The sequence below is a fragment of the Argentina anserina genome, chromosome 5 (genome assembly GCF_933775445.1).
Source record: "Argentina anserina chromosome 5, drPotAnse1.1, whole genome shotgun sequence".
Lineage (NCBI taxonomy): Eukaryota > Viridiplantae > Streptophyta > Magnoliopsida > Rosales > Rosaceae > Argentina > Argentina anserina.
This window is the reverse complement of record NC_065876.1, coordinates 17,352,989-17,378,241: the sequence shown is the minus strand read 5'-3', so window position 1 is coordinate 17,378,241 and position 25,253 is coordinate 17,352,989. Positions and strand designations below refer to the sequence as shown.

Here is a 25,253-nt window from a genome sequence, read left to right as displayed (position 1 = left end):
CTAACTATGGGAAAGCTCCTAAGCAAAAGAATCAATCAAGGAACGCTCCATATCAGCACCAAAACAACAACTCTCGTGGTGGGAGGCAACGAGGCCGGTCTCGGCCTCGGTCCAATACTTGGACCCGTGATAGTGGCGGCGCCGCACCCTCCGGGGGAGGCCATCCCCATCCTAAAATTCAAGGAGGCCGTGCGCCTCGTCATGCCTCCACTTCCGGTAATGGCAAGTCTCCATGCTTCAAATGTGGCTCCTTTAAGCACTTTAATCGCGATTGTCGCCAAGCAAAGAGATGATCAAGGCTTACTCCGCCTACAAGAAGTTTCTACAACCCGAATCGAATCATGTGGATGAGGACCATGAGATCGAGACTCACCATATCTCCATGAAGTCCGAGCCCCTTGCCTCTAAGGCTAGGCCTCCGGCCACTACCATGGACACTCCCGACTTTGACTAGTCGTTTTAGCTTCTTTAGCTTTATGATTCAAGTATTGTTATGGCCGACCGCCATTGTTATTTTCATTGACTTTGTAATAGTCTTTTGATTTTGGAATTAGAAGTTCATGCGTGATGTATTAAAGATTGACATTCAATAAAATTTCTCATTCTCTTGCTTACAAGACGATCTCTTTGAGAATTTTATTTACCCTATACTTAGCATGATGATCAACGTGTGCAACTTACATGGTTTTTAAATTGGACGCTTTTGGGTTACATGAGACCCCAATAGCACTACATTGTGATTTTGGACCTTGTTTCAGCAATCCCCGCTGCCAAGTTTTCCTCGTCCAAAATTCACCCGGTTTTGAGTCATTTTGACATGGTTTTCCGGTTCGTTTTTCCAGTTTTCTCCAAGTCCGTTATATGCGCTCACCGGCACTCTTTGTGTGTGTTTCCACACCATTTTTGGATGGTTTCTACCACCCTAGTTTACTGTTTGGTATTTCACTGCTTCAATACCATGATTTCCAACTCTTTAGTTGAATAATGTAGTACTATTGCCATGTGATACATTTGATGGGATCGACCTTTGTTCCGATTCCCATTCTTACAATATCCTACGGCGTATTGTATAGAATTGTTCCTGTGTCGCTGACTCTCTTAATTGTCATTTTGTAGATGTCCCGCGGTGAAATCGAATGTCTAGCTAATTGCGGAACCACCGACACTGTCCTACGCACAGGCAGTTGTTCACATATCTAGTGTTTTCGACTTCTTCGATCACTACAATGATTGGCTCGAAATCTATCATTCAAGGAAGAGGCACTGCTTCTTTCATGTTGCCTAATTGTACGACTCTTAACGTCGTAGACGCTCTTTATGCGCCGAAGTCTCCCCGCACCTTGCTAAGTTTTAAGGACATACGTGCCAATGGTTTTCACCTCGATACTTATGTTGAGAATGGAGAGGAATATCTTTGTGTTACCTCTGAGAAAGCAGGCCATCGCCGCATCTTAGAGAAGATGAAGAGTCTTGGGAATGGTTTGTATCTTAATTCCATTCGAATCTTTGAATCATATGCGGTTGAACGCAACTTTTGTGATTCAGACTCTTATATGCTTTGGCATGCCCGCCTCGTGCACCCTGGACGTGATATGATGATTAGAATTCTTAAGAATTCACATGGTCATCCATTTTTCAAGTCCCGGAAGCGATTGGAGGATCACCTCACCTGTGCTCCGCACGGTGAGGCCGTGCCTACCCATGCACTGGATGGTGTGGCCGAGCATGCCTCACTCGGCAGCTCCACGGTTTTCATGCCGTCGGTGGCAGCATCCCCTCCTTCACATGAGCTTGTGATGCCTCCCGTGCTTTCAAATGCCTCCATGGCAATTTCTGATGCCCATCGCTCGTTTTGCAAAGCTTGTTGTCTTGCTAAATTTCAAGGAAGTCCTTCTTTTGCTAAGGCTTCGACCGAGAACATTCAATTCTTACAACGTATCCAAGGTGACATTTGTAGACCTATTCAACCAGAATGCGGACCTTTTCGATATTTTGATCGGCTCGATTATTCGAGATCAATATTAACCCTGTAAGCATCGTTAGTAGTATAAAGCAAGAGGGTATCGTTCACAAACCGGGGATCCAACCAGGGTAAAGAATCACAAACATTTAACAACGAATTCATAAGAGTTTAAAAGATTTGAGATATATTTCGGTTCCAACAGAAAATAAACCTAAGCTAATATATACATGTGATCAACCAACCAACACATAAGCAATTACCAAACAAATAACATAAGAACAAAGGTAACGAAATCTAATCTCAATTAAGTTCATGCCATAAGGTTCATTATACATCCTAGAATCGGTTATGCAGTTAAGTTCCTCCCAAGGTTCCTAACTCAATGACACTTTAACACATTCGAACTCAGTCCCAACCTCATTCGAAATCTAACATACTTATCCTACCATGCAACTTCAAAGCCACGCATATTGAATTCATTAAGCATGTCACCTACTTAACCAACAATCATGCAATTCCAAAAATCACATAGAAAAGATAAACATATTCAAATGCACAAGTCTAACCGAACCTAGGCAATAATCGGTGAAGGTGACAAAGAACAAACAATTAATCAACTCCCAAGTATCAAAATCGTTTATAACTTTGGATTATTACACATGCGACGTCAACTTCCGGGTATCAATCACACACGTAAGTAAGAACACACCGAAAATCATTTAAATAAATAAACATAAACTCATGGCATAACACTTAAAATCATTGAATTAAAAATCAAAAACCTTAATTCATCATGTCATTCAAAAGTTACAAATATCTCATAGACAAGAATAAAAATATCTTTAACAAAACCTAAACATAAATCATCCAAGAACAAGAACATAAAAACCCGAAAACTTAACATGAAGATCAAAGAGTTACACTTTATAATTCTCCTCCCAAGGTTCCTTACAGAGGTAGCACGAGATCTTCAAGAGTATGGTATCCTAGGCTCCCAAGCTTTGGACAGAAAATATGATGAAGGGTGGTGAATTCGGATTCTATGATGCTTGGTGAATGAAAGTGTTTGGGCAGAGCTTTGGCAAGTCTTGTGAGCAAGGTTGATGATGTTTATCTGTGGAAATGAGGTGCTATATATAGAGGAAGAAACCCAAGGGAGGATGGCCACAAAGTCCACAAAGTTGAAACCAAATTGGTTGAGGTTTCCTAGATTCGGCAGATCTGACCTTTGTCCCTTGTTGTGGCCATAACTTTCTCTAGAAAATAGATATTGAGATGATTCCAACTGGTAATTTCAACTAGACTTCCGTGGCTTTTCATCCATATATCATGCACTTTCTCAATCATTCTGAGCTGTCCAGGGGAGCTCGTCAAAGTTGGATGACCTGCAGTGCCAGAATTCTGATTTCTATAAGGATTGCATATCTTTTGCATTAATTGCATATCTTCTTCCTCCTTTAATGATGATTTCTTTTGTACAAATTTCTTCCTTTAAATTAGGGAGGCAGCAAAAGTCTTAATTGTTGCAGCCATGTTTGATTTTTCTTAGCTCTCCTCATTAAATTTGCTGCATGCCTTCTTTGACTTTCTTGCCTCTTCTCATTTAATTTGCTGCATGCCTTCTTTGACATTCTTTGGTGCAGGGATTTATGGAGATTCTGATCATATTTGTGCTCTATATGCAGGACAAACAAGGTCCCAAGTTTCCCTCATAACCCTTGGATCAAAAACAAATCAATGGCTGAGATAATTCCGCCGAGCTCACCTGACCTCTGAGTAATGATTTGGTCATATCTCCCTGTAGTAATAAGATATTGATTTGATTCCAAATCCTACAGAAACTAGACTCAATATCCTTTTTATCCATATAAGGTACATCTTCTAATACAATCGGAGCTATCCAGGGGAGCCCGTCGAAGTTGGACTACAAATCTTGACAGCATTTTCATTCTTGCATGGATTGGGCTTTTAAGTGTATATTCTTCTCTTTCCTTGTGGAACTAGGATTGCTTTCCTTCTCCAACATGGATTTGTATTTCCTAATAAGAATAAGTATATTAGAAACAAAGAAATACGAAAGGATGAATCCTACTCGAACAAGGAATCATATCTCAACAAGGATTATTAACACTTAGCACGATTTCATCATCAATTTACTTATAATTGATATAAGCTCTACCTAGACACTTATTCATACAAAAGAAACTAAAACATACTAAATAAGAGGTAACAAAGAGTAAGAATAGGGCATAATCACATTAAGAACGTCACACTTTGTGCTCCTATCATATTTTATGGTATTGGTTGCTGCATCGACGCGTTGGTCACACGTCGCTTTGCTATCCACAAGGAATGCTGCATTTGCTAAGTTATTAGCTGAGATCATCAAACTTCGGGCTCACCACCCCGATTATCCTATCAAATCCATTTGTTTGGATAATGTTGGAGAATTCACCTCCAAAACATTTGATGATTACTGCATGTCTATTGGGATCGAAGTTGAACATCCCGTTCCTCATGTTCATTCACAGAACGGTCTAGCAGAGGCTACCATCAAGCGTATTCAGTTTGTTGCTCGGGCAATGATTATGGGTACTAACCTGCCGGTCTCTGCGTGGGGATATGCAGTGTTGCATGCAGCGACACTTATTCGTTTCCGACCCGCGGCTAACCAAGCGTTTAGTGCGTACCAGATGGTAACTGGTTACGAACCCAATATTTCACACTTACGCATCTTTGGTTGCGCCGTTTATGTGCCTATTACGCCTCCGCTGCGTACTAAGATGGGTCCTCAGAGATGATTAGGTATCTACGTTGGCTATAATTCCCCAACGATTGTCCGCTACTTAGCACCAACCACCGGAGATCTCTTTACTGCAAGATTTGCAGATTGTCACTTTGATGAGACATGCTTCCCGTCGTTAGGGGGAGATGGAAATGTTATCATTCCAAATGAACGTCAGAAATTGACGTGGTGTGTCCCCACTATGTCTCATTATGATCCCCGCACTGCTCAAAGCGAGTTAGAAGTGCAACGCATTATCGACCTCCAGAAAGTCACGGATTTGATGCCCGACGGCTTTGTAGATATTGCTAAAGTGACGAGATCGAACATACCCGCTGCGAACGTACCGGCACGGTTGGATGTCCCGAAATACGGGCGTGGAAGACAAGCTCCTGGACCTAGCAACGTTGGCACCGCCCCTGACAGTGGGACGGAGGCCGGCGGCGGCACCACCGTACGCCGTGGTGTTGCCGGCGCCCCTTGTGGCGACGATGTCGAGATGGCCCGGCATGGAGCAGCTTCGGCCTCGGCTCCTTAAAGGAAAAGGGGGAGACCGATAAACTCTAGGGATTCAAAACCTAAAAAGAAGCGAACGACTAAGGCACAACGCGTCATCAACGATGAATCATCATCGTATGAAGTTGTCTCTGATTACAGCTATGTCCATGAATCAACTCAAGTGTTACCGTGGGACGCTATGGAACCTTGTTTGATGCCAGAGAACAACGAAATCTCAGTGAACTACACAAGTGAGCAGTCGGTCTGAAACCGAGCCACTACATGCATTGATGACGTTTTCGCTTATTCCGTCGCACATGAGATCATATCTGAAGACGATGTTGAACCTCGCTCTGTAGCTGAATGCGAACGCAAAGCAGATTGGCCGAAGTGGAAAGAAGCAATCCAAGTAGAACTTGACTCATTAGCGAAGAGAGAAGTCTTCGAAAATGTTGAATTGACTCCAAGAGATGTCAAACCTGTTGGACATAAATGGGTCTTCGTTCGTAAGCGTAATGAGATGAACGAGATCTTGCGCTATAAGGCAAGACTCGTGGCGCAAGGATTCTCACAACGACCTGGCATTGACTATGAAGAGACGTATTCTCCTGTTATAGACATCATTACCTTCCGCTACCTTTGATGACAACCCATGTCACCGTGGATATAGATGACTTATTCAATAGAACTGTAATGAAGTCGGCGTACTTATTCAACACCAACATGGTACAACGATAATACCACTCGTCTCGCTCCCAACATCACACAATGTCGATCTCATACGTTATCACATTAGAAGAGATACATCTCCTCGACATCATGAAGACCTGAACTGAAAGCCCCTACGGAGTCTTGGGATCTTCAGGATTGTTCCTAGAAGTCGAGAAAGCGCGATTTGGGAACAATAAACCGTCCCACCAAGAAAAAAAATGTGAAGCTTAACCCATCGCACTCGACAGTAGTCACAAGTCAAGTCAGAGGAGCAAAGGCTAGCATCAGATCACATATTCCCATCGACAAAGACACATTACATAAATATTCCTTTTAAATTACATTTTCTTTTGGATCTTTTTTTTTATAAGTTGTGGGAGCTTCTATTTATATTCTTAAAAATATTATTTTGTCATGCTTACTCAATGGACATTTATTTTATTTTTACAGATAATTAAAATGCTAATTAGACCTCCATTATTTTCTTAAAATGCTCATAATTTAATTTGATATATGAAATTAAACTACTATCTATTAATTTCTTTCTTACTATATTTCATATTCATTGTTATATACAACTCAAAAATACATAATAATCACACAAACTATTTTATGAGATTAATTCACTTTTCCACTTAATTTCTAAATTCATAATAAAATTAGTAAACTATTTTTTCATTCATTGATATATATGCAACTCACTAATTAATATCAACGTATATGAAATATTATAATCTCTAATTAATTAACGAGTTTTGTTCTTTGGCTCAAATCGAAATTTATGAGAAATTTTAGTTAGTGGATACATTAAATAGTCTACTGTAATAACCCCAATTTTACGAACAATATTAGTTTGATTCGAATTCTATAAAATGTCGAATTTTAATTAGAATGAATGTGTTTGGTTGCGATGTTATTAAACGAGAAACGGAAACGTTCTCGGAACGTTTAAATTCTAAAAAACATTACATTTCCGTAACGTTTATATCGACGTTTATTCCGTCGATCGGTTGCGAAAACTTCCTTCACGAAAGTTGTAGAGCTCGTCGATACGAGTTCGTGGATATGTGACGCGTTCTAATCGGACGACGTACGTAGAAGTTATTAACGATAGAAGTTGTTTCCGATTTTGGAAACAAGTATATAAGGACATTTTGGAGATTAGGGTTTCCATAATTGGAAAACCCTATCTCTCTCTTCACTTCCGCCTCCTTCCTTCTTTCTCTCTCTCTCTCTCTCTCTCTCTCTCCTTCGGTTCTCTCTTCCTTCCCCGACTCACCCCTCCCCTTCAAGAAATTTCCCTCTAAGATCGGACGAACTCCGGCTCCGTGCTGCTCACCACCGGTCGCCACTCCACCACAAGCTCGTCTACACCCTTTCCGAAGCAATACGCGCCCTCCTTTATCGCGGTGGATCGACACCGAGCCTCCCCCTTCGAAGACTCCATCGCCGACGATCTTCCTTTCCAGGCGGTCGTGACTACGCCGCTCCTCCCTACGGCATCGCGAGGCCCATCTCACCAAAACCCCTTGCTCGCCACACCGCTCCTCACCCCGAGCCGAGCACGGCCAATCCGACGAGTTTCGGTGAATCCGAGAGATCCATTAGGTGAGATTTAAGTTTATTTGGTTGTGATGATTGATTGTTGTGATTTTGGAAGCGAATTGGAGTGGTTGTGGAGAAGATCGGAGGGAGGAGGGGTATGGTGAACACCGCCGCCTTAGGCGGCGCGTGTGGGAGCGTGTAGGGGTATAAAGGCGGCGTGAGGCCGGAGAGGGGGAAGGAGGAAGAAAAGGGAGGGATTTGAGGTAGCGGTGGCGTGACACGCGCCGTGGTTAGCCTCGGCGCGTGGGCCCCACGCGCGGCCCGCCGGAGGTGGCGCGTGTGCCACACGCGCCGCCACGTGCGGCTGTGTAAAAATGTTTTACGATAGGGGTATTTTGGTAATTTACTGTGTACGGTAAATGTAATTTTTATTTACTACGGTAAATGTAATTAAATTTTACCTTCGGTAAATGTAATTATAAATTACTTTCAGTAAATGTAAAAAGTAATTTTGTAAAAGGGTAATTTAGTAAATTTTATTTACTGAATTTGTATTTACATTTAAATCGTACGTATACGTACAGAAATACGTATTAATATTTATACGTACAGAAATACGTATTAATATTTATACGTACAGAAATACGTATTAATATTTATACGTACAGAAATACGTATTAATATTTATACGTACAGAAATACGTATTAATATTTATACGTACAGAAATACGAATTAATATTTATACGTACAGAAATACGTATATATTATTTATACGTACAGAAATACGTATATATTATTTATACGTACAGAAATACGTATATATTATTTATACGTACAGAAATACGTATTAATTGAGTATTGTACAGTACCCGTGAATAGTGAACAGTGAACAGTAACTTCGTAAAAACCAAAATTGCTGAACAGTAACCGTATATTACTGTTTTGGCATTTAAAGGTTTACGAAACGATTCTAAATTCTTTTCTTATTCTTTTAAGGTGATCGTTAAATCGAGGAAAGGAATTAGCATCGCGAATTGTGGAATTACGCTCAAGTCATTAAGGTGAGTAAAATCTCACTGAATTACGAATCTACCCTCGTGGTGATTCAACATTTTTACAAGTGTGTTTATCAGATGAATTACAACATGTATATAATTTTGTGGACTACATATATACAGTATAATGGTAATAAGTACATATATATATATATAGTTCATTAAATTACGTACTGTTATTAATTCATTAAAAATAGTCATTTCGGTGACAGAAAAATTGTGCATGTGTGTGATTTAAATGGTACGATATGATGTGAGATTATCGTACGTAATTTTCAGGTTTATGAAATATGACCTGTATAGGATATAGTGGACTATGTATATATTGTATAAATGGTAAATAAGTACGAATATATATAGTTTGCTATATAATATACTGTTATGATTTTTATTGTGGATATATCGTGAAAGTTTTAAAACGTACAATATGATGTGTGATTATTGTACATGATTTATCACGGAAAATGTGAAATATTGTGATTTGTCTTCGGACGTGATGTGTGGTACAATATGATGTGAGATTATTGTACATGTGAGGCAAGTCGGAACCTAGCCTTTGGCCGGGCGAAGGTTACGATACAGTTAGAGCTCTAGTCTGTCTGCCATAGTACTGCATGGAGGTAACGGGTGGTTATCTGCTCATGGGTACTCAGCTTGTTTTGGATGTTGGGTGGCGGGTGGTTACCCAACATCAGCGGTATACTAAGTGAGGGGTAACGGATGTGTACCAGCGCTCATTAGTTACCATTTTGTGAAAGTATTAGAGTAACCAGATGGGTTGCTCGTTTTCTCATGATTTTCATTATACTGTGTTGATGTGGAGTTGTGTCTTTTACGAGACGAGAGTTATTTTAATATTTTACTCATACGAGCTGCAAAGCTTACCGGGTTTGTGTTGCAATCCCGGTGCACCAATTCCAATGGTGTAGGGGATACTTCCGCAGGTGCTGAGTAGTGGTGATTGAGTGACGACTCCGAAGACTCGAAGTCGATCGCATCCAGTCGTGGTGAGGTTCCAGCGTGGATTGTGTGTGTGATTTGGTGTGATTTTATTTGTGAGGTTGTTGTGAGGATTATACAATTCCATTTGTTATATGTTGAACTATCATTTGGGTTTGTAATAATCGGCTTGACTGAGTTATATTTTAAACTCAGATGTGATCCGCTGTTACGCTTTAATGATTTCGATTTATTTGAGATTATTTGGTGTTTAACGACTTTAGAATTTTGAGTTTTTAAGCTCGAAATTTTGGGGTCGTTTCATCTACATTCAATTTTTTACTAATGATGTTTATCAAAAAAGAAAGTAATCAATTAAATCATTCTATGCAATTTGATTTCCCATTTTGAATTTTTTTTAGCAATAAATATAATGGATAATAATCTACATTTTGTATTTTAGAAAAGATAAGTTTGTTGTAGGAAAAATGGAATTGTCTACTCATCTCATTGATAATCCCTTTTATATATGGGTCAAGATTATAATAGAAATAAATGGTAATTACAATAGTAATTAAGGAATAATGGTGATTGATCTGTTACGTCTGTTGACCATAAACGTCATTAACTCATTCCGTTATTTACTTTAACGAAGGCACACTAATGGTAACGGAAAAATAATACCAAACACAACAATAGTAACGGAAAAATAAATCTAAATTTTTAATTTCAATATCTTCCAAACATCCGTATGGCACTATAAAAACTTACTCAATCTATTCAAAATTAGTTTGGAAATGAAAACAATTTATTTTTATGTCTTAACATTCTTGTCAACCAAACCGGCCTAAGTGATCATTTTAGGACATCCGTCAGGAAGATTGAGGAATTGAGCTTTAGGCACATGAACGTCATGTTATGCTAGGCAGAGCTACAAGGACATGCTAAGTTAATAAAATTATTTCTACTTTGGTCCTTTTAATTTTGTACCAATCTACAAAATAAATGATGTCGAATTTGATTGATGCCTCCAACGAAGGTTCACATGGCATGTACATCACCAACTTAATTTATACCAATGCAATGTATCTCTATGTTTACGGGTGTTATCAGGTATCAACATGCATGCTAGCTTTTGTTTGCAACTTAGCTCAGTATTATTGGAATGAATAAGATTGGATCAATGTCCCATCCACTAAGACTGCCACCAATGAATAAGAAATTCCTAGTTTCAAAGGTTCGATTCGCCACTTGCCCAATTTTTCTAGTCCGAGTTTTATCGGACTACATGCACAACATTTGTGTCGCCTGATTCCCCTACAAGTCATATCAGATATCATTCAGAAGAGAATTGGCGTTGTGGTAGTAAAGCACAAGATAATCACAACACAAATATTTCCATCCGGTTAATTTATAAATTACACTTCATATATACATGTGATCATCATCACACAAAAATAACTGCCAATCCTCTTGTTTGAAAACCCAAGGTAGAGGATGGACCCATAATGCCTCTCCGACGTGTACTTGATCGAAGTTGATCTAATTTATTGTCACAAAAATGAAAATAAGGTATAAGTTTAGTAGGTACGTTTAGGTCTATTCATGGCAACTCAGATTCATGCATGCACTCTTAAAAGGGTCTTCACAACTCTTTGTCCAAGCAGACTCCAAATTAGCAAGGACATTCTTAATTCGTCTGCATCTATCTGGATTTTGGAGAAGCAGATATAGCCTACTAAATATTCTAAGAAAAGCACAAAACAACGTACACTTCTTAGTTCTTACTGTAAACATCAACACAACATGAATAAGACCACATAGTGGATCCAAATTAGGAGGATAAGAATTGAATATCGATATCGTACAGTAACCTATTTCGGTATGCATATCATCATTAATATCGGGGCATTCACTACCAACCTTCTATTGTTGACTAATTGAGTGATGTATAATTGAACTCAATGATTCTGATTGAATCCCCAAGATAAAAACTACAGTTTAGTGCCAGATATATGAATGATGGATGAGGACACCGTGCTATATAGAGTAAAAACTACCATTCGAGTCATTTATCCAAGAATGGTCATGACTCATGAGTAATAATTAACTGATAAGTCGCAAATCTTAATCTTCAAAAGGTCCATCCAGTCATTGCACCTTACTTCTTCAAGTTTGAGCGGCTTAATTGGGCTTTCCATGGCAACGATTACGTAATAATAAGTACTTCACAACAAGGACCTGCTTCAAATTCTGAGTTTAATTTCAGCATTCATTCTTTTGAACTCATTATTCCTAGCTGCCACACTAATGATGTTTAATGATCTCTTCTCGAATTATTTTCCTTGAGTTGTATATAAGCTAAGGAGGGATCGATGCATGGGCTGTGGCATTTGATTGAACTAGCCGTTGTGCAATTAACTTCTCCCCAGGACAGATTTCTCAGAGACGTTATAGCCTTTGAGGGCCACAGATATAGAGGCCAATTAAGGTTGATGAAAGGAAGCTCATGATCAACGAGTGATATGATGATCACTGATGATCGAATATGTAAATGCGGTGTACATTTGGGGCAAACAAAGAGGTCGATCATCAAGTTGGGAACAGACACATCAGTAATAATGGTTGATATTAGATTTAGATCTTTCTCTCACAACAGTGTTCAAAAATTTCCGTGGTCATTATACAGTAGTACAATAGTGGTAATATGTGTACGTCACAACTTAATTGGGAATCTGTTGGGGTCTAAATGTGTCAGTACCAAGCAGTGACTCCAGGAAGAGAAGCAGCTATTAATTCTGCATGAAGAAAAGATGACGGTAAGGAGTAGTAGGGCTAGCAAGCATGTGAGGACAGATTGACAGAGAATCATTGAATATATATCCAAATAAAAAAAATAATAATAAGAAGAAGAAGAGGCAATTTCTTTACATGTACAAAATAAGACATGAAATTTAAAGATTGAATCAGAAATTGAGAATAGCCGATTAAATAATTGACTTAAAACATGATAATTGCTTTGTAAAACAAATAATGGGGAGAAACTGATTTAGTGTCACTTTTTATTGGGATGATGTGGGATCTGTGACCTACATGTCTGTTATCTTTCTAACTAAATGTCACAATACAAAACCGCATGGGGCAACGAGCCCAAAGCGGATATTATCTCAACTATGTGAAATGAGGTGTGACAATTAGAGATCCGGCGTTCAAAACTTGGTTTAGATAATAAGGGTTATTGGAGTTACTGAGTGTTATTAATTTATTTGAGGTTACATGGATAAGTAATTACAAAACTGTAACCCCTTGGGGTAGATAATCCATTATTGAGTGGTGACCGAAATCCGTCCGCCGGTGATTGGATGGGGTCTTGCGGCCGGTGTTTGGAGTCTTGCAAGTTGCAACTGGCGACCAACGTTTGGATCAAAATCCAGTCATTTACTTTTACAAAATGGCAGCGAATCAGTAAAAAAAAAAAAACTTTATGGATAGCAAATTGATTACCTGTGGAAACTTAATTAAGATAGCTACTTATTAGAGAAACTTGAGACTAAGGTCAAATCTAATTCAGGTATACCAAATTGGTCTTATCATATCAAAATGGAAGGTCAAGAAAACCAAGCCTTTCCTATATGGTGTTCTCAAATCTTGGTCAGTATTGGCAACTGTTGATCTAGCATAGGTTTTCAATTTTGGGCATATGCCACTGTTGGAATTGGACACCATTCTATGCAACATACGCAATGTGAGACAGTTGAGGCAGCTCCATGCCCACTTCATCGGAACTTCCCTCCACCACCAAAGCCACACATTTCTTCGTCTCCATGCTCCAATTCTACGCCCCTCTGGGCACTGCTTTCTCCAACCATGTTGTTTCACTCTATCAGATAATGCGGCGCCGCGACGACGTGTATGCTGGTACATTTGTGTACCCCCTTCTGATCAAATCCTCCGGCAGCGCCGGCATTGCGTTCCACGCGCATGTAGTGAAATTGGGTCTCGACTCCGATCGTTACGTTCGCAATGCTGTGATGAGTGTGTACTCGAAATGGGCCGGTTGAGCCTGCCCGCAAGGTGTTCGATGAAATGCCTGAGAGGGGTCTGGTAGATTGGAATAACATGATTTCAGGGTATTGGAAGTGGGGGAATAGAGTTGAAGCGTGTAAGCTGTTTGACGTAATGCCTGAGAAGAATGTTGTTTCTTGGACTACTATGGTTACCGGGTACGCGAGGATGAAGGACTTGGAGAACGCGAGGAGGTGTTTTGATAATATTCCGGAGAAGAATGTGGTGTCGTGGAATGCGATGCTTTCAGCTTATGCGCAGAATGGATGTCCAGAGGAGGCTTTGAGGTTGTTTCATGACATGATGGAGTCTGGAGATAGGCCGAATGAGACTACGTGGGCAGTTGTCATTTCGGCGTGTTCAACGTGTGGGAATAGTCCCATTGAGGATTCGTTCATCCAGAAGCTGAACCAGAACCGGATGCATTTAAGTTATTTTGGCAGAACAGTGATGCTTGATACGTATGCAAAGCGTGGGAGTGTTGAGAGTGCTAGAGAAGTTTTTGATGAATTGGGGGTGTATAAGGGCTGTGGTCCATGGAATGCTATGATCTCAGCATATGCAAGGGTTGGGGATTTGACTTCAGCTATAGAGCTCTTTGATAAGATGCCGGAAAGAGATGTTGTGTCATGGAACTCGATGATTTCTGGTTATGCTCAGAACTCTTTAAAGATATGACTGGTGGACATGACCCCAAACCAAATGAAGTCACTATGGTTAGTGTCATCTCAGCATGTGGGCATCTTAGGGCGTTGGAAACAGGTAATTGGGCCGTCAACTATATCACCAAACATCATATATATTGGTATACAACTCCATGATATTCTTTTACTCTAAATGTGGAAGCATGGATGGTGCAAAGAGAATATTCAACGAAATGAGCAAACGAGATGTGGTTTCCTACAATGCATTGATTTCTGGGTTTGCGGCTCATGGTCATGGAATGGAAGCTGTCAAGCTAATGTGGAAGATAAAAGAAGAATTTATTGAGCCGAACCGTGAAACATGTGTTAGTATTCTGACAGCATGCAGCCACGCCGGGTTGTTAGAAGATGGTAGGAAAATCTTTGAATCTATCAATTATCTGATGTAGATCATTATGCATGCATAGTTGATTTAGGAGGAATTTGGCCCAGAGTTTTTATCAGATTATGGGCTTAAATTATCAAAAAATTTGACTGATGTGTTTGACAAATAGAAATTGTAGGTGATTATATGAAAATTTCACACACCGAGGTAAATTCTAAAAGTTACAAATTGGAACTTTTAATCTGGGGGAGAGATTATAATCTGTCTATTACCTTAGTACCACATTTTTCTAAACTCACCGCACTTTTATATCAATATTTACCAAACACTTCAAGTACTCACAGCTGATTATTCTTATTCTCACAATTCAGCTGCAACTAATTATTCAATAAGCTCAGCTAAAGCTGAATATAAAAAACCTCACCTCGGGCCAAACTCGTCCTTATTAGTTCGGATTGGCAAAGTAGATGACGCAAATAGTTGATGGCATGCAGAAAGAGCCACATGCTGGGGTTTATGGATCTCTTTTAAATGCAAGCCGGATTCACAAAGGAATCGATATTGGGGAGTTCGCTGCAAGTAAGCTCTTTGTGCTTGAACCACATAATTCAGGAAACTACGTTTTACTTTTTCAAACCTATATGCCTCTGCAGGCAGGTGGGATGATTTGGTGAGAGTTAGAGAAACAATGAGAAATTCAGGTGTGAGAAAGGCAACTGGTTGGAGTTGGGTGGAATACAATGGTAAGCTGCACAAGTTCATTGGGGGAGACAGATCACATGAGCTGTCAGATGAAATTTATAGGTGATTGGCAGAATTAGGAAGGAATGTGAGGAATGCTGGCTACATTGCTGATAAGGCCTGTGTGCTAAGAGATGTTGATGAGGAAGAGAAAGAAGAGATGGTGGGTACTCATAGTGAAAAATTGGCCGTGTGCTTCGCTCTTCTTGTTACAGAAGCAAAGTCAGTGATTAGAGTGGTGACGAATCTGAGGGTGTGCAGGGATTGCCATACAGCTATTATTAAGATGATCTCTAAGTTGGAAGATAGGAAAATTATCTTGAGGGATAACAACCGGTTTCACCATTTCAGTGATGGGCAATGTTCTTGCGGAGACTGGTAATGTTCAAGAACCAATTTGCACATTCATGCTAGTAAAGGATAGGGACATAAGTCACATAATTAATCCTTCTGGAACATGAAGTAGCAAGCCAATTGAGTATTTCTGTTTTAATTTTTTTTTCATATATCGAGTTATTAGAAAAGAAATTAGGAATATAAAATGAAACCTAGAAAGCCAGGCATTTGATTCCATTCTTAGTTTACTTTTGTGTCTCATTTGAGCAGAGTTGGATGTGCAGAGAGATAAGAATTTGGTTAGTCATATTACTTTGATATTTACTGTAATTTGCAATTGGAAATCATGTGATTGTTGAACCTAAGCAACACGTTCACAGACTGTTCATTTAGGATGTCAAAAGTATGGATCATCTCTTCATTTTGCCAGATTCTTCTTGTTCTGCCAGATTTGCAATGTTTCCTCGGATGCTATTCATCATTTGATCGGAATTACTCTTTGTATATTGGACACTTCTGGAACTCTTACTAGTCGGGATATCTTCTCGTCTTTCCTGTATCCATGTATGTATGAGTGTTCGTTTTTTCCCAACAAGATTTCTACTCCGATAATTTCTGCAGCTGCTAGAATGATTACGAACTACTGGAATGCTAATCTCTAGAATACAATCCCTATTTACCGATCAATTTCTATCATACATGGAAGCCTCCGGACCATAATATTATAAAATCCAATTTCAATGGTTTATTGTTGCATTATAATTTATAAACGAGCTGCTCCAGACTTTTCTGAAGTAGACGAGATGACCTATTCTTAAATCATCCAGAAAATCAGAGTTGTAGCTGAAGCTTTGGTGCTCAGAGAGGATCCCAAAATTCTTGTCGGTAGCATTAATGGCAGAATCTCAATGCCTTAAAAATTAAAGTTCTTGAAAGAGATATTCTTCATGCTATAGCTGCTATTGGTCATTCTACAGAGTTGAACTCATGGATGGAACTATGGAAGTACACTTGTCCTTTATCTATGTCTGCCTCTGATTTGGATTAGTTAGGGGTTGGTTGTTGTAAGGGCTTTGGTTTCAACCATTTGGTCACACATAGGACTAGTATCAATATGAAAAATCTCCTCTCACTAAGACAACTGCATATTGCATAGATATGATACTTGCAGAATCCTTCTAAGACAAATCCTTCTAAACATCCCAAAATTCCTTCACCGGAGTTTTGGTGAATCGGAACATTGAGTACCAACCCTCAAGCCACATGATCGATAAGGACCTTATTCGTCAGCTACCCCACAACCAGCCCCAGCAAGTAGCAAACATCACTCAGACGACTTAATATTCCTGCAGTTTCTCCAGGAAACCTAGTTTGAATTGTTGGTTTCAGAGAATGGAAACGAGGTTATAGCATTAAGTGGAGTTGGCCTCATCAATACTGCAGATCCTTGATGTAACATAAGATCTGATAGTCTGAATACCACTCGAATGTGTGGTGGATGGAAAATAGTAAGGTCAACATCCTGGAGTAATCACCATACATTTGCAGTTGAACCATCACCGTTCACCAATAATATGGCTACGTAAGATCAAAGTACGCCACACGAGAAAGGCAAGGTGCCTAACCTAGCTTTCCCATATCAAAGTTTATTTAAGGAGAATAGATTGATTTAAAGTGTAAACTACCCCCATAACACAGGGTTAGGTGCAAGAATGTAAAACCAACCCCAAAACACCTACCAACCCTTTCCCCATCCCTCTCTATTTCCTTGTGTAAACATAATTACTTGACCACCTAATTTAGGTGAAAGAATGTAAACCTGCCATCTACCTACGCCTCCTTCTCCTTCTTAAATTAGGTTTTCAGCCACACCTAACAAAGGTTAAGGCCTTATACAACCTTCCTTAAGCGTGTTCTTCCCAACTTACAGGGATTCTTGATCTGAAACCCTAAACGGTGCTTCTTCTCAGAGAACTTCAGTTTGGCCTTTCACAATCTACTTGCAGCACCATGTCAAGCTTGGAGAAGCCACTTGTTTTTGATAGGATTCAGAAATTCTCTTCTAGTGTTTGCAGGTCAAGAAGATCAGATGATGTTGACCAAGGAACAGGTTGTAGCACATCCAATAGCTGCAATGAAGAGTATGCAAGTGACTACTTCTCCTTCAACCAAGAGGCTTTCAGCTTTGGCAGAAATCACAAGGTTTTCAGAAGTAGTTTCGGATCATTGTTCTTGTCAGATGATGAATGTAACTTCAAGACCATTTGCAATGAAAAAGATGCAACACGTAGGTTCCTGAAAGGAATAGGATTACCAAAGTTTGTGAAGATAGTAGAAGTTGGTCCAAGGGATGGCCTACAAAATGAGAAGAAGATAGTATCTACAGCTATAAAGATTGAGCTGATCCAGAGGCTGGTTTCTTCTGGGTTATCTGTCGTTGAGGCTACGAGTTTTGTTTCACCCAAATGGGTTCCTCAGCTAGCAGATGCAAAGGATGTAATGGAAGCGGTGCGCAATCTTGAGGGTGGTGCTACATTGCCTGTTCTAACACCTAATCTGAAAGGCTTTGAAGCAGCAGTTGCAGCTGGTGCTAAGGAAGTAGCGATTTTCGCATCAGCTTCCGAGTCATTTTCAAAGGTGAACATCAATTGTACCATTGAAGAAAGCCTCATTCGTTACCGAGCTGTTACTCGTGCTGCAAAGGAGCTTTCGATCCCTGTTCGAGGGTATGTATCTTGTGCCATTGGATGTCCAGAAGAGGGAGCTATTCATCCATCAAAAGTTGCTTATGTAGCAAAACAACTCTTTGACATGGGGTGCTTTGAGATTTCTCTCGCCGACACGACTGGAGTTGGTAACCCAAGGACTGTTGTGCCAATGCTTGAAGCTGTGAAGGCTGTTGTTCCAGTTGAGAAGCTGGCTGTTCATTTCCATGACACTTATGGGCAGTCTCTTCCGAATATTCTGGTCTCTCTTCAGATGGGCATTGGCACAGTCGACTCCTCTGTTGCAGGTTTAGGTGGGTGTCCATATGCTAAGGGAGCTTCCGGTAACGTTGCCACTGAAGATGTAGTATACATGCTCAGTGAACTTGGGCTGGAAACCAATGTGGATTTGGACAAGCTCCTGAAGGTTGGTGATTTCATCAGCAGGCATTTGGGTCGCCCAACTGGTTCAAAGATCGCCATTCCCTCAAGTTCTGTGAAAGCTGATGACTCTCAGGTTTAAGTTCTGATTGTACCAGTTGTGAGCCTACTTGGCCAAGTAGACTTGCGATTCCATGTTTTTCCTTTGGCCAATCATGAATTGTGATTCAGCAAATAAATTTCGCAATTACGTGAAATATAGTATAACTGGAACATAATTCATAATACAATTGAGCTACAAGTACATTGTTTTCATACGGCACCTTACACTTAGATACAAAAATTAGAAATCAATCCAGACAGCAGAATGCTCGGAGTCCTACACCTTTACCCAACGGGACCCCTATGAGTCGAGGGTAACTGCTGCATAGTCTTGATAGCCAGTGATAGCTGTAATCCTTATGCGTGAATTTGGCTGCACACATGAGTGGAAGCTAAATCAATAGCATCAAAGCTTGTCATCTCAAACATACAAGCTCCAAAAATTGAAACACAGAGAAAGTAGAGATAGAACTAGAAGGAACATAAGAACATATATACAAATAATATAATACGTTAAACCATTAGATCAGATAGGACTCAAATACAAATCCCACCAATAAGACACTTTGCACTCTCATTTTTCCATATCAGGTTTAACAGTGAGATTAAAACACTCACAGGACACCACTAACAAAAAGCTCAATTACACAGGTGTTTTGAGATTCAGTGTCTATTCAGGATAAACATGTAATTATGCATCTAGCATACAGGTATACTTCCAAAATTTAAACTTGTCAAATGCTTCAACTATAGAGATTTAGAGTATTCAATACATAATAACATAATTTGTACTGGGAATGTATACGTTTAGGATCATACTTGGAGGAATTTGGCTTCCTAAATCTTGTTTGAGTTGAAATGAACTAAATTGCATGACTGCTCTAAAAATGGGGCTAGGATTAAGTTACAGTGACATAAAGAAGAATATGATAGATTAGATGACAGGCAAAATCCCGTTGCAGTAAAATGATTAACGCACATATCTGGATGGTTTATTAAGTCTCTATCATCCTTTTACTCCAAACAAAAACCTTGTTTTGTTTCCTTCATTCATATATCCAATCTAATCAATGGAACTAATTAAATAGGTATGACAATTTTTATTTTTTTGCAATTATTATAGTTGCACTAACTCTTCTGTTAGGCCGGTACACAAAGAAAGCAGATAATCAGTGTAATACCTGTCGGTGACCAATGTTTCTCCTATAATTCTTCTTCTTCTTATACTTGAAGACTACCACTTTGTCATTCAGTCCCTGCATTATAATGGGTCGACCATCAAAGGTGGAAACCACAAAACCTTATTAGTTTGGATTTACTTCTAAGATTAACACATAGAGACAAGCTATTAGTTATAGTAAAACGGAACACTGATATAGTGAATTACTTGCTCTTCAACTACAGCATGGATAGCAGCATTTGTCACTACTGGTTTTCCAATGTAGGTAGTTGTTTTTGTTCCCACAAGCAGCACCTTGTTCAGAACAACCTGCATAAGATTAAACGTAAACATCAGAGGACAAACCTTTGATGAACTCTCGGAAAATAAGCACTGATATATTGGTATAACCTCGTGTTTCATAAATTAGAAAATCTAATGCTTTCACGGCTGGGTCAGGGCTTTGTTGTATACATGAAGTACATGCTAATCACCAATGTTAGTTTCAGAATTTGTTTTTAGTAGAATTTTCTACATGCATTAATGAGGTCATAGAATCCGCTTTGTTCTTCTTGATACTCTTCTATTATGTGCTTAGTAAACATGCAATTCCATTCAGTCCACTCCTCATCAATTACTGCAAACCCCATATACATAGCTCTTTAAGTTAAACAGGAGAGTACATTCTAATTCCATCACAAGACAGAAACAAATACCTATCTATTGTAGATAACCTAAGATGCCACCTTTTGGGTAAACAAAAGACACTCTAATTCCTCAAACTGTTGTATAAAAGCACTTCTATTATGCCCTTTGTGAAAGTCCTCCATTCAGTTCACTCATCAATTATTACAAAGCCCATATATAAAACTCTTGAAGTTAAATGAGAAAATGTATTCAAGTTCCATCATAAGACCGAAATAATTACCCGTCCACTGTATATAACCTAAGATGCTACCTTTAAAAAATAAATTAAACAAAAAAAGACAGAAGAAAAAAATCCTTTATAATTTTTCAAACTTCCGCACACTTCCACCACTCCACATCATCGCTGGCCAATGTGGCCATTTCCACAACATATCTCATCAGTTCATTGCAATTCTATAATGCAAACTAGAAGGTTTATGTAGGGAACTGACCAAGTCATTAAAAATATGCCATTGGCAATCTATAGCTTTCAAGCTTCAGCTTATTACGGGACCATGGAAAATCGAACTCAATAAAATGGCTATTATTCAACCTACACCAGCAGATAAAAAGCAAAATTAAAGCTTGGTGTAAAAGTCTGAAGCATACAACATGTGTTCCTCCCATATATCAGGAGACATGATTCAGTTTCAGCTTATTCAAACAGAACAATCCAAAACTGTGAAGAGAAAGCCTCATTGCATCTCCATCACTAATCACTCCATCCCTTTCAAGCCATGCTGACTATTGGGCAATACAGTTCCTATTTCCTCAGGACTATTGGGCAACACTTGAAATGTGAACTTACTAGTTCAAACCACAACACGTAAAAGGATTCTAATGACCTCAGTGGAAATGACTGAATATTGAATCTGTTGGTGTGTTGTGATTTTAGTCAACTCCTGGAATTCGATTTTTAACCTTACACTTTAGTTTGGAATGCAACATGCAGCAATTGTAAAGCAAAATTAAAGCCTGCTGCAAAAGTCTGCACATGTGAAGCATTTAACATGTGCTCCTTGCACCCATAGATCAGGACAAATGATTCAGTTTCAGCTTACTTAAACAGAAGTATGCGAGTATCTAGAAACTCGATGACGGAAATCCAAAACTGTGCAGAGAAAGGCTTATTATCTCCATCATTAATCACTCCATCCCTTTCAAACTATGCTAGCTACTACTTTCTTTTGTCCACCAGAGTTCCTTACAATTTTAGATGATAGTGTCCTTAAAACTAGTACGAATTAATGGGAAGACTACAGAAATAAATGGGCTTTGTTAGAGCACAATCGAAACAATGTATGCGTCAGCTCTTCATTCACCCTCACAGGTCTCAGAAGCTCCACCATACAATGCAGGATCCAACTCTTACGGTATCTTGCAAAGACAAGAACTTCCGATACCACAGAATGAAGACTTGTACAAACATCTTTTATCAAAATCCACTTACGACAGAAATTATCAACAGTGTGCCATAAATCTACAACTAACAATTTTTCTGCAACCCTCAGTGGCTGCCACCTAAAACCAAAGGTATACCAAACCATGACCGAAGCTCATTTCCGGTGTCATTGTGTCAATATCTGACTCTACACTCACCACTCACCAGTGTTGATTAATACTAAAATCTACAGCTAAATTGAAACAAATATAACAAGAATTCAAAGCAAGGAATCATTAAATGAAGAAAACACAGACCTTATCATTGACCTTGGCTCCCTTGAGCCGCTGGGTGTAGATATACCTTCCAGGTATCACAATGTACTGCCGCCCTCCAATCTGGACCACACGATCATAGTCAGAGCAATCAACAACGAAACCAAAATCAAATAGACCGAGAGAGGAAAAACCTTACCATAACAACGGCGAATATCTCCTCCCGTTTTGGGGGTGCAGAAACTTCCGAGGCGGCGGGATCTGAAGCAACAGGCTCGGGAGCTTCGAGGACGGCGGAGTCGATCTCGGACGACTTGGGGAGGAGAGGGAATGCGAGTCTTGAAGAGGAGGAGAGAAGCTTGTGCGAGGAGGAAGAAGAAGAAGAGAGGGAGAGAGAGGTGAGAGTGGAGTTGAAATGAGAGGAGGGAGGTGAGATTTTGCAGTGAGAGGTGAAGGAGGAGTAGAGCAAGGAGAGAGTTGCAGAGGACGCCATTTCTGTTTCAAGACAACAACAATTCCTCACACACTCTCTCTCCTCTCTCTCTCTCTCTCTACTTATCCCATCCGTTGCCAAAAGCCCTTATATTTATTTTATGTATATTCCGGGAGAATTATTATTCTATCATTAGTCGACGATTTTCGTGTAACGGTCTTGGAGGAGTCACGTTATTATTTAAAAGAAAAAAATCGAATTCGTGTGGTCGCCTAAGTGTACCGCTGTTTTGGGTGCGATCATGAGAATCGCCGTTTTGCATTGATTATTGTGTGACCATATACATCACAACCCTTCTAATTCATGTTACATACTTGAATAGTTTCGTTCATTTGAAACCAATACAACTCTCGTTTCTTGTGGATGTCTCGCCATCGTGACTGTTATTTGCATTTTTGTGGTTTTTGAACTCATGTCTATGGACGATAATCCCAAGGTATTCGTACTCATTTATTTGAGTTGAAATTCATTACTTTGAAGCAGCATTATTTGTTGACAAAAGATCCCAAAATAGAAAATTCTATGGGACACACGTACTTAACAAGTGATTCAATTTACGTCTATGACGTTGTCTTACTAGAGTTGACCTTGATGCATGCTCTACATCCAAGAAACACGAGTCATCCTTGTATCTATTTATATTGAGGGAGCTTTGGAGATGGAAACACAACATTCTTCTATTCTCAAGATAGCATATTTTGAGCCTCAAGCTGGCTCCGCCCTATTTCATAAGCACGATTTATTTGCTATATATTTGATTAGTCAATCTATTTTGACTATGTTCTTTGCTTCATATTTTTCTCGTTGTTTTCCAGTACCTTGCCAAAGTTTCATTCTGTTTTGAGCATTCTTTAACATGGTTTTCCGGTTATATTTTCCGGTTTTCTCCGAGTCGTTTTTCATATCTCAACCGACTTTAGTTATTGGTGACCACCCGCACCATTTGGATGGTTTCTTCTAACATCCATTTCCAACATGTACATTAAAGAATGTAGTACTATTGTCATGTGATACACTCGATGATATTGCACTTTTTTTTATCCCCCCTCTTACAATATTCTATGGTGTATTGTTTAGAGAAGTTCACCGTGTTGTTGACTATTTTAATTTATTTTGATGATGTCCTGCGGCAAAATCAAGTGTCTTGCTATTTGCACAACCACCTACATTGTTCAACGGGACATATAGTTGTTTTACGGATCTCGTGTGGAGATTATGTTTTATATCTTCGCGACTTGCTAAGTTTTAAAAGTCACACATGCCAATAATTTTCATATGGATACTTATGTTTAGAATGGAGAGGAATATCTTTATCAGAAATTCAAAAATGGTTCCTGCAACTACCCCGTAGCTGCCTTGCATAACCCTACAGCCCCTGCAACTGCCTCGCAGCTTCCCTGCACGACCCATGCACATCTCTGCAGGCCCCCATGCATGGCCTCCTGACAAAACATGCTTAATTGATGACTCTTATTGTCAACCATCTCATGTGAAGGCTTCAATTGAGTATAGTTCATTCTTACAACATATTCAAGATGACATTTGTTGACTTATTCAACCAAGAATGTAGACCTTCTAAGTATTTTATGGTATTGGTTGATGCAACGATGCGTTGGTCACACGTCACTTTGTTATCCAAAATGAATGCTGCATTTGCTAAATGAGCATCATACTAAGGGCTCACCACCCTTGCCGTCCTCTCAAATCTATTCGATTGGATATCGTTGGAGAGTTCACCTCCAAGTTCTTTGATGATTTCGTATTGCATGTCTACTAGGATCGTCGTTGAACATTTTGTTCCTCATGTTCATTCATATAATGATCTAGCAGAGACTTGGCCTTGGTTATGAGTACTAACTTACCGGTCTTTGCATAGAGATATGTAATAATGTTGCATGCAGTGACACTTATTCGTGTCAGACCCACAACTTGCCAAACGTTTAGTGCGTACTAGATGGTTACTGGATACGATTCCAACGTTCTTTTCACTAACACCTAGTTGTTTAAGTTGTTTATGTGCCTCACTTTTAGTATCTCAATAGGTCTACATGAAACGATTAAGTATTTTGGTTGGTTATGAATCACCAACACTTGCCCGCTATTTCCAATCTACAACCGTTGATCTCTTTAGGGGGAGATATGGAATGCTCCCATTCCGGTTTTAACGCCAGGAATTAACGCCGGAAGGAAGCCGACGATGTCACCATTGTACGTGTGGTGTTGTCAGCGCCTGTGGTATTGCACCACAAAACAAGGGCGGCAAACGCAAAGATGGACTAATAAGGGTCATAGCTTCGGTCTTGGCTCCTACCCGAAAGAGGGGGGAGACCATCAAATTCTCTGTAATAAAAAAACCAGAAAGAAGCGAAGTACGTAGGCACAAATATTTCGCCCATCATCAA

General features: G+C 39.5%; 3 protein-coding genes across 3 annotated transcripts; 2 read left to right on the top strand and 1 right to left on the bottom strand.

Moving 5' to 3' along the window:
- The first annotated feature begins 13,197 nt into the window (after nt 1-13,197).
- Nucleotides 13,198-16,027, top strand: LOC126794753 (pentatricopeptide repeat-containing protein At1g14470-like). Its single transcript, XM_050521527.1, is given in 8 exon segments — nt 13,198-13,304; nt 13,306-13,545; nt 13,547-14,223; nt 14,226-14,357; nt 14,360-14,641; nt 14,644-14,699; nt 15,041-15,220; nt 15,223-16,027. Coding segments are annotated over 8 exon segments (2,166 nt in total). The 3' UTR covers nt 15,715-16,027.
- A 1,267-nt stretch (nt 16,028-17,294) lies between these two features.
- Nucleotides 17,295-18,906, top strand: LOC126793575 (hydroxymethylglutaryl-CoA lyase, mitochondrial-like). The gene has a single exon (XM_050520136.1). The coding sequence runs from the start codon at nt 17,679-17,681 to the stop codon at nt 18,894-18,896; it is 1,218 nt and encodes a 405-aa protein (XP_050376093.1). The 5' UTR covers nt 17,295-17,678; the 3' UTR covers nt 18,897-18,906.
- Nucleotides 18,907-18,980: 74 nt separating this feature from the next.
- On the bottom strand, nt 18,981-22,887 carry LOC126793576 (50S ribosomal protein L21, chloroplastic). The gene is made up of 5 exons (XM_050520137.1): nt 22,558-22,887; nt 22,401-22,481; nt 20,244-20,345; nt 20,038-20,112; nt 18,981-19,229 (listed from the first exon to the last, which is right to left on the bottom strand). The coding sequence occupies exons 1-5, from the start codon at nt 22,849-22,851 to the stop codon at nt 19,158-19,160; spliced, it is 624 nt and encodes a 207-aa protein (XP_050376094.1). The 5' UTR covers nt 22,852-22,887; the 3' UTR covers nt 18,981-19,157.
- Between the last annotated feature and the right edge of the window lie 2,366 nt (nt 22,888-25,253).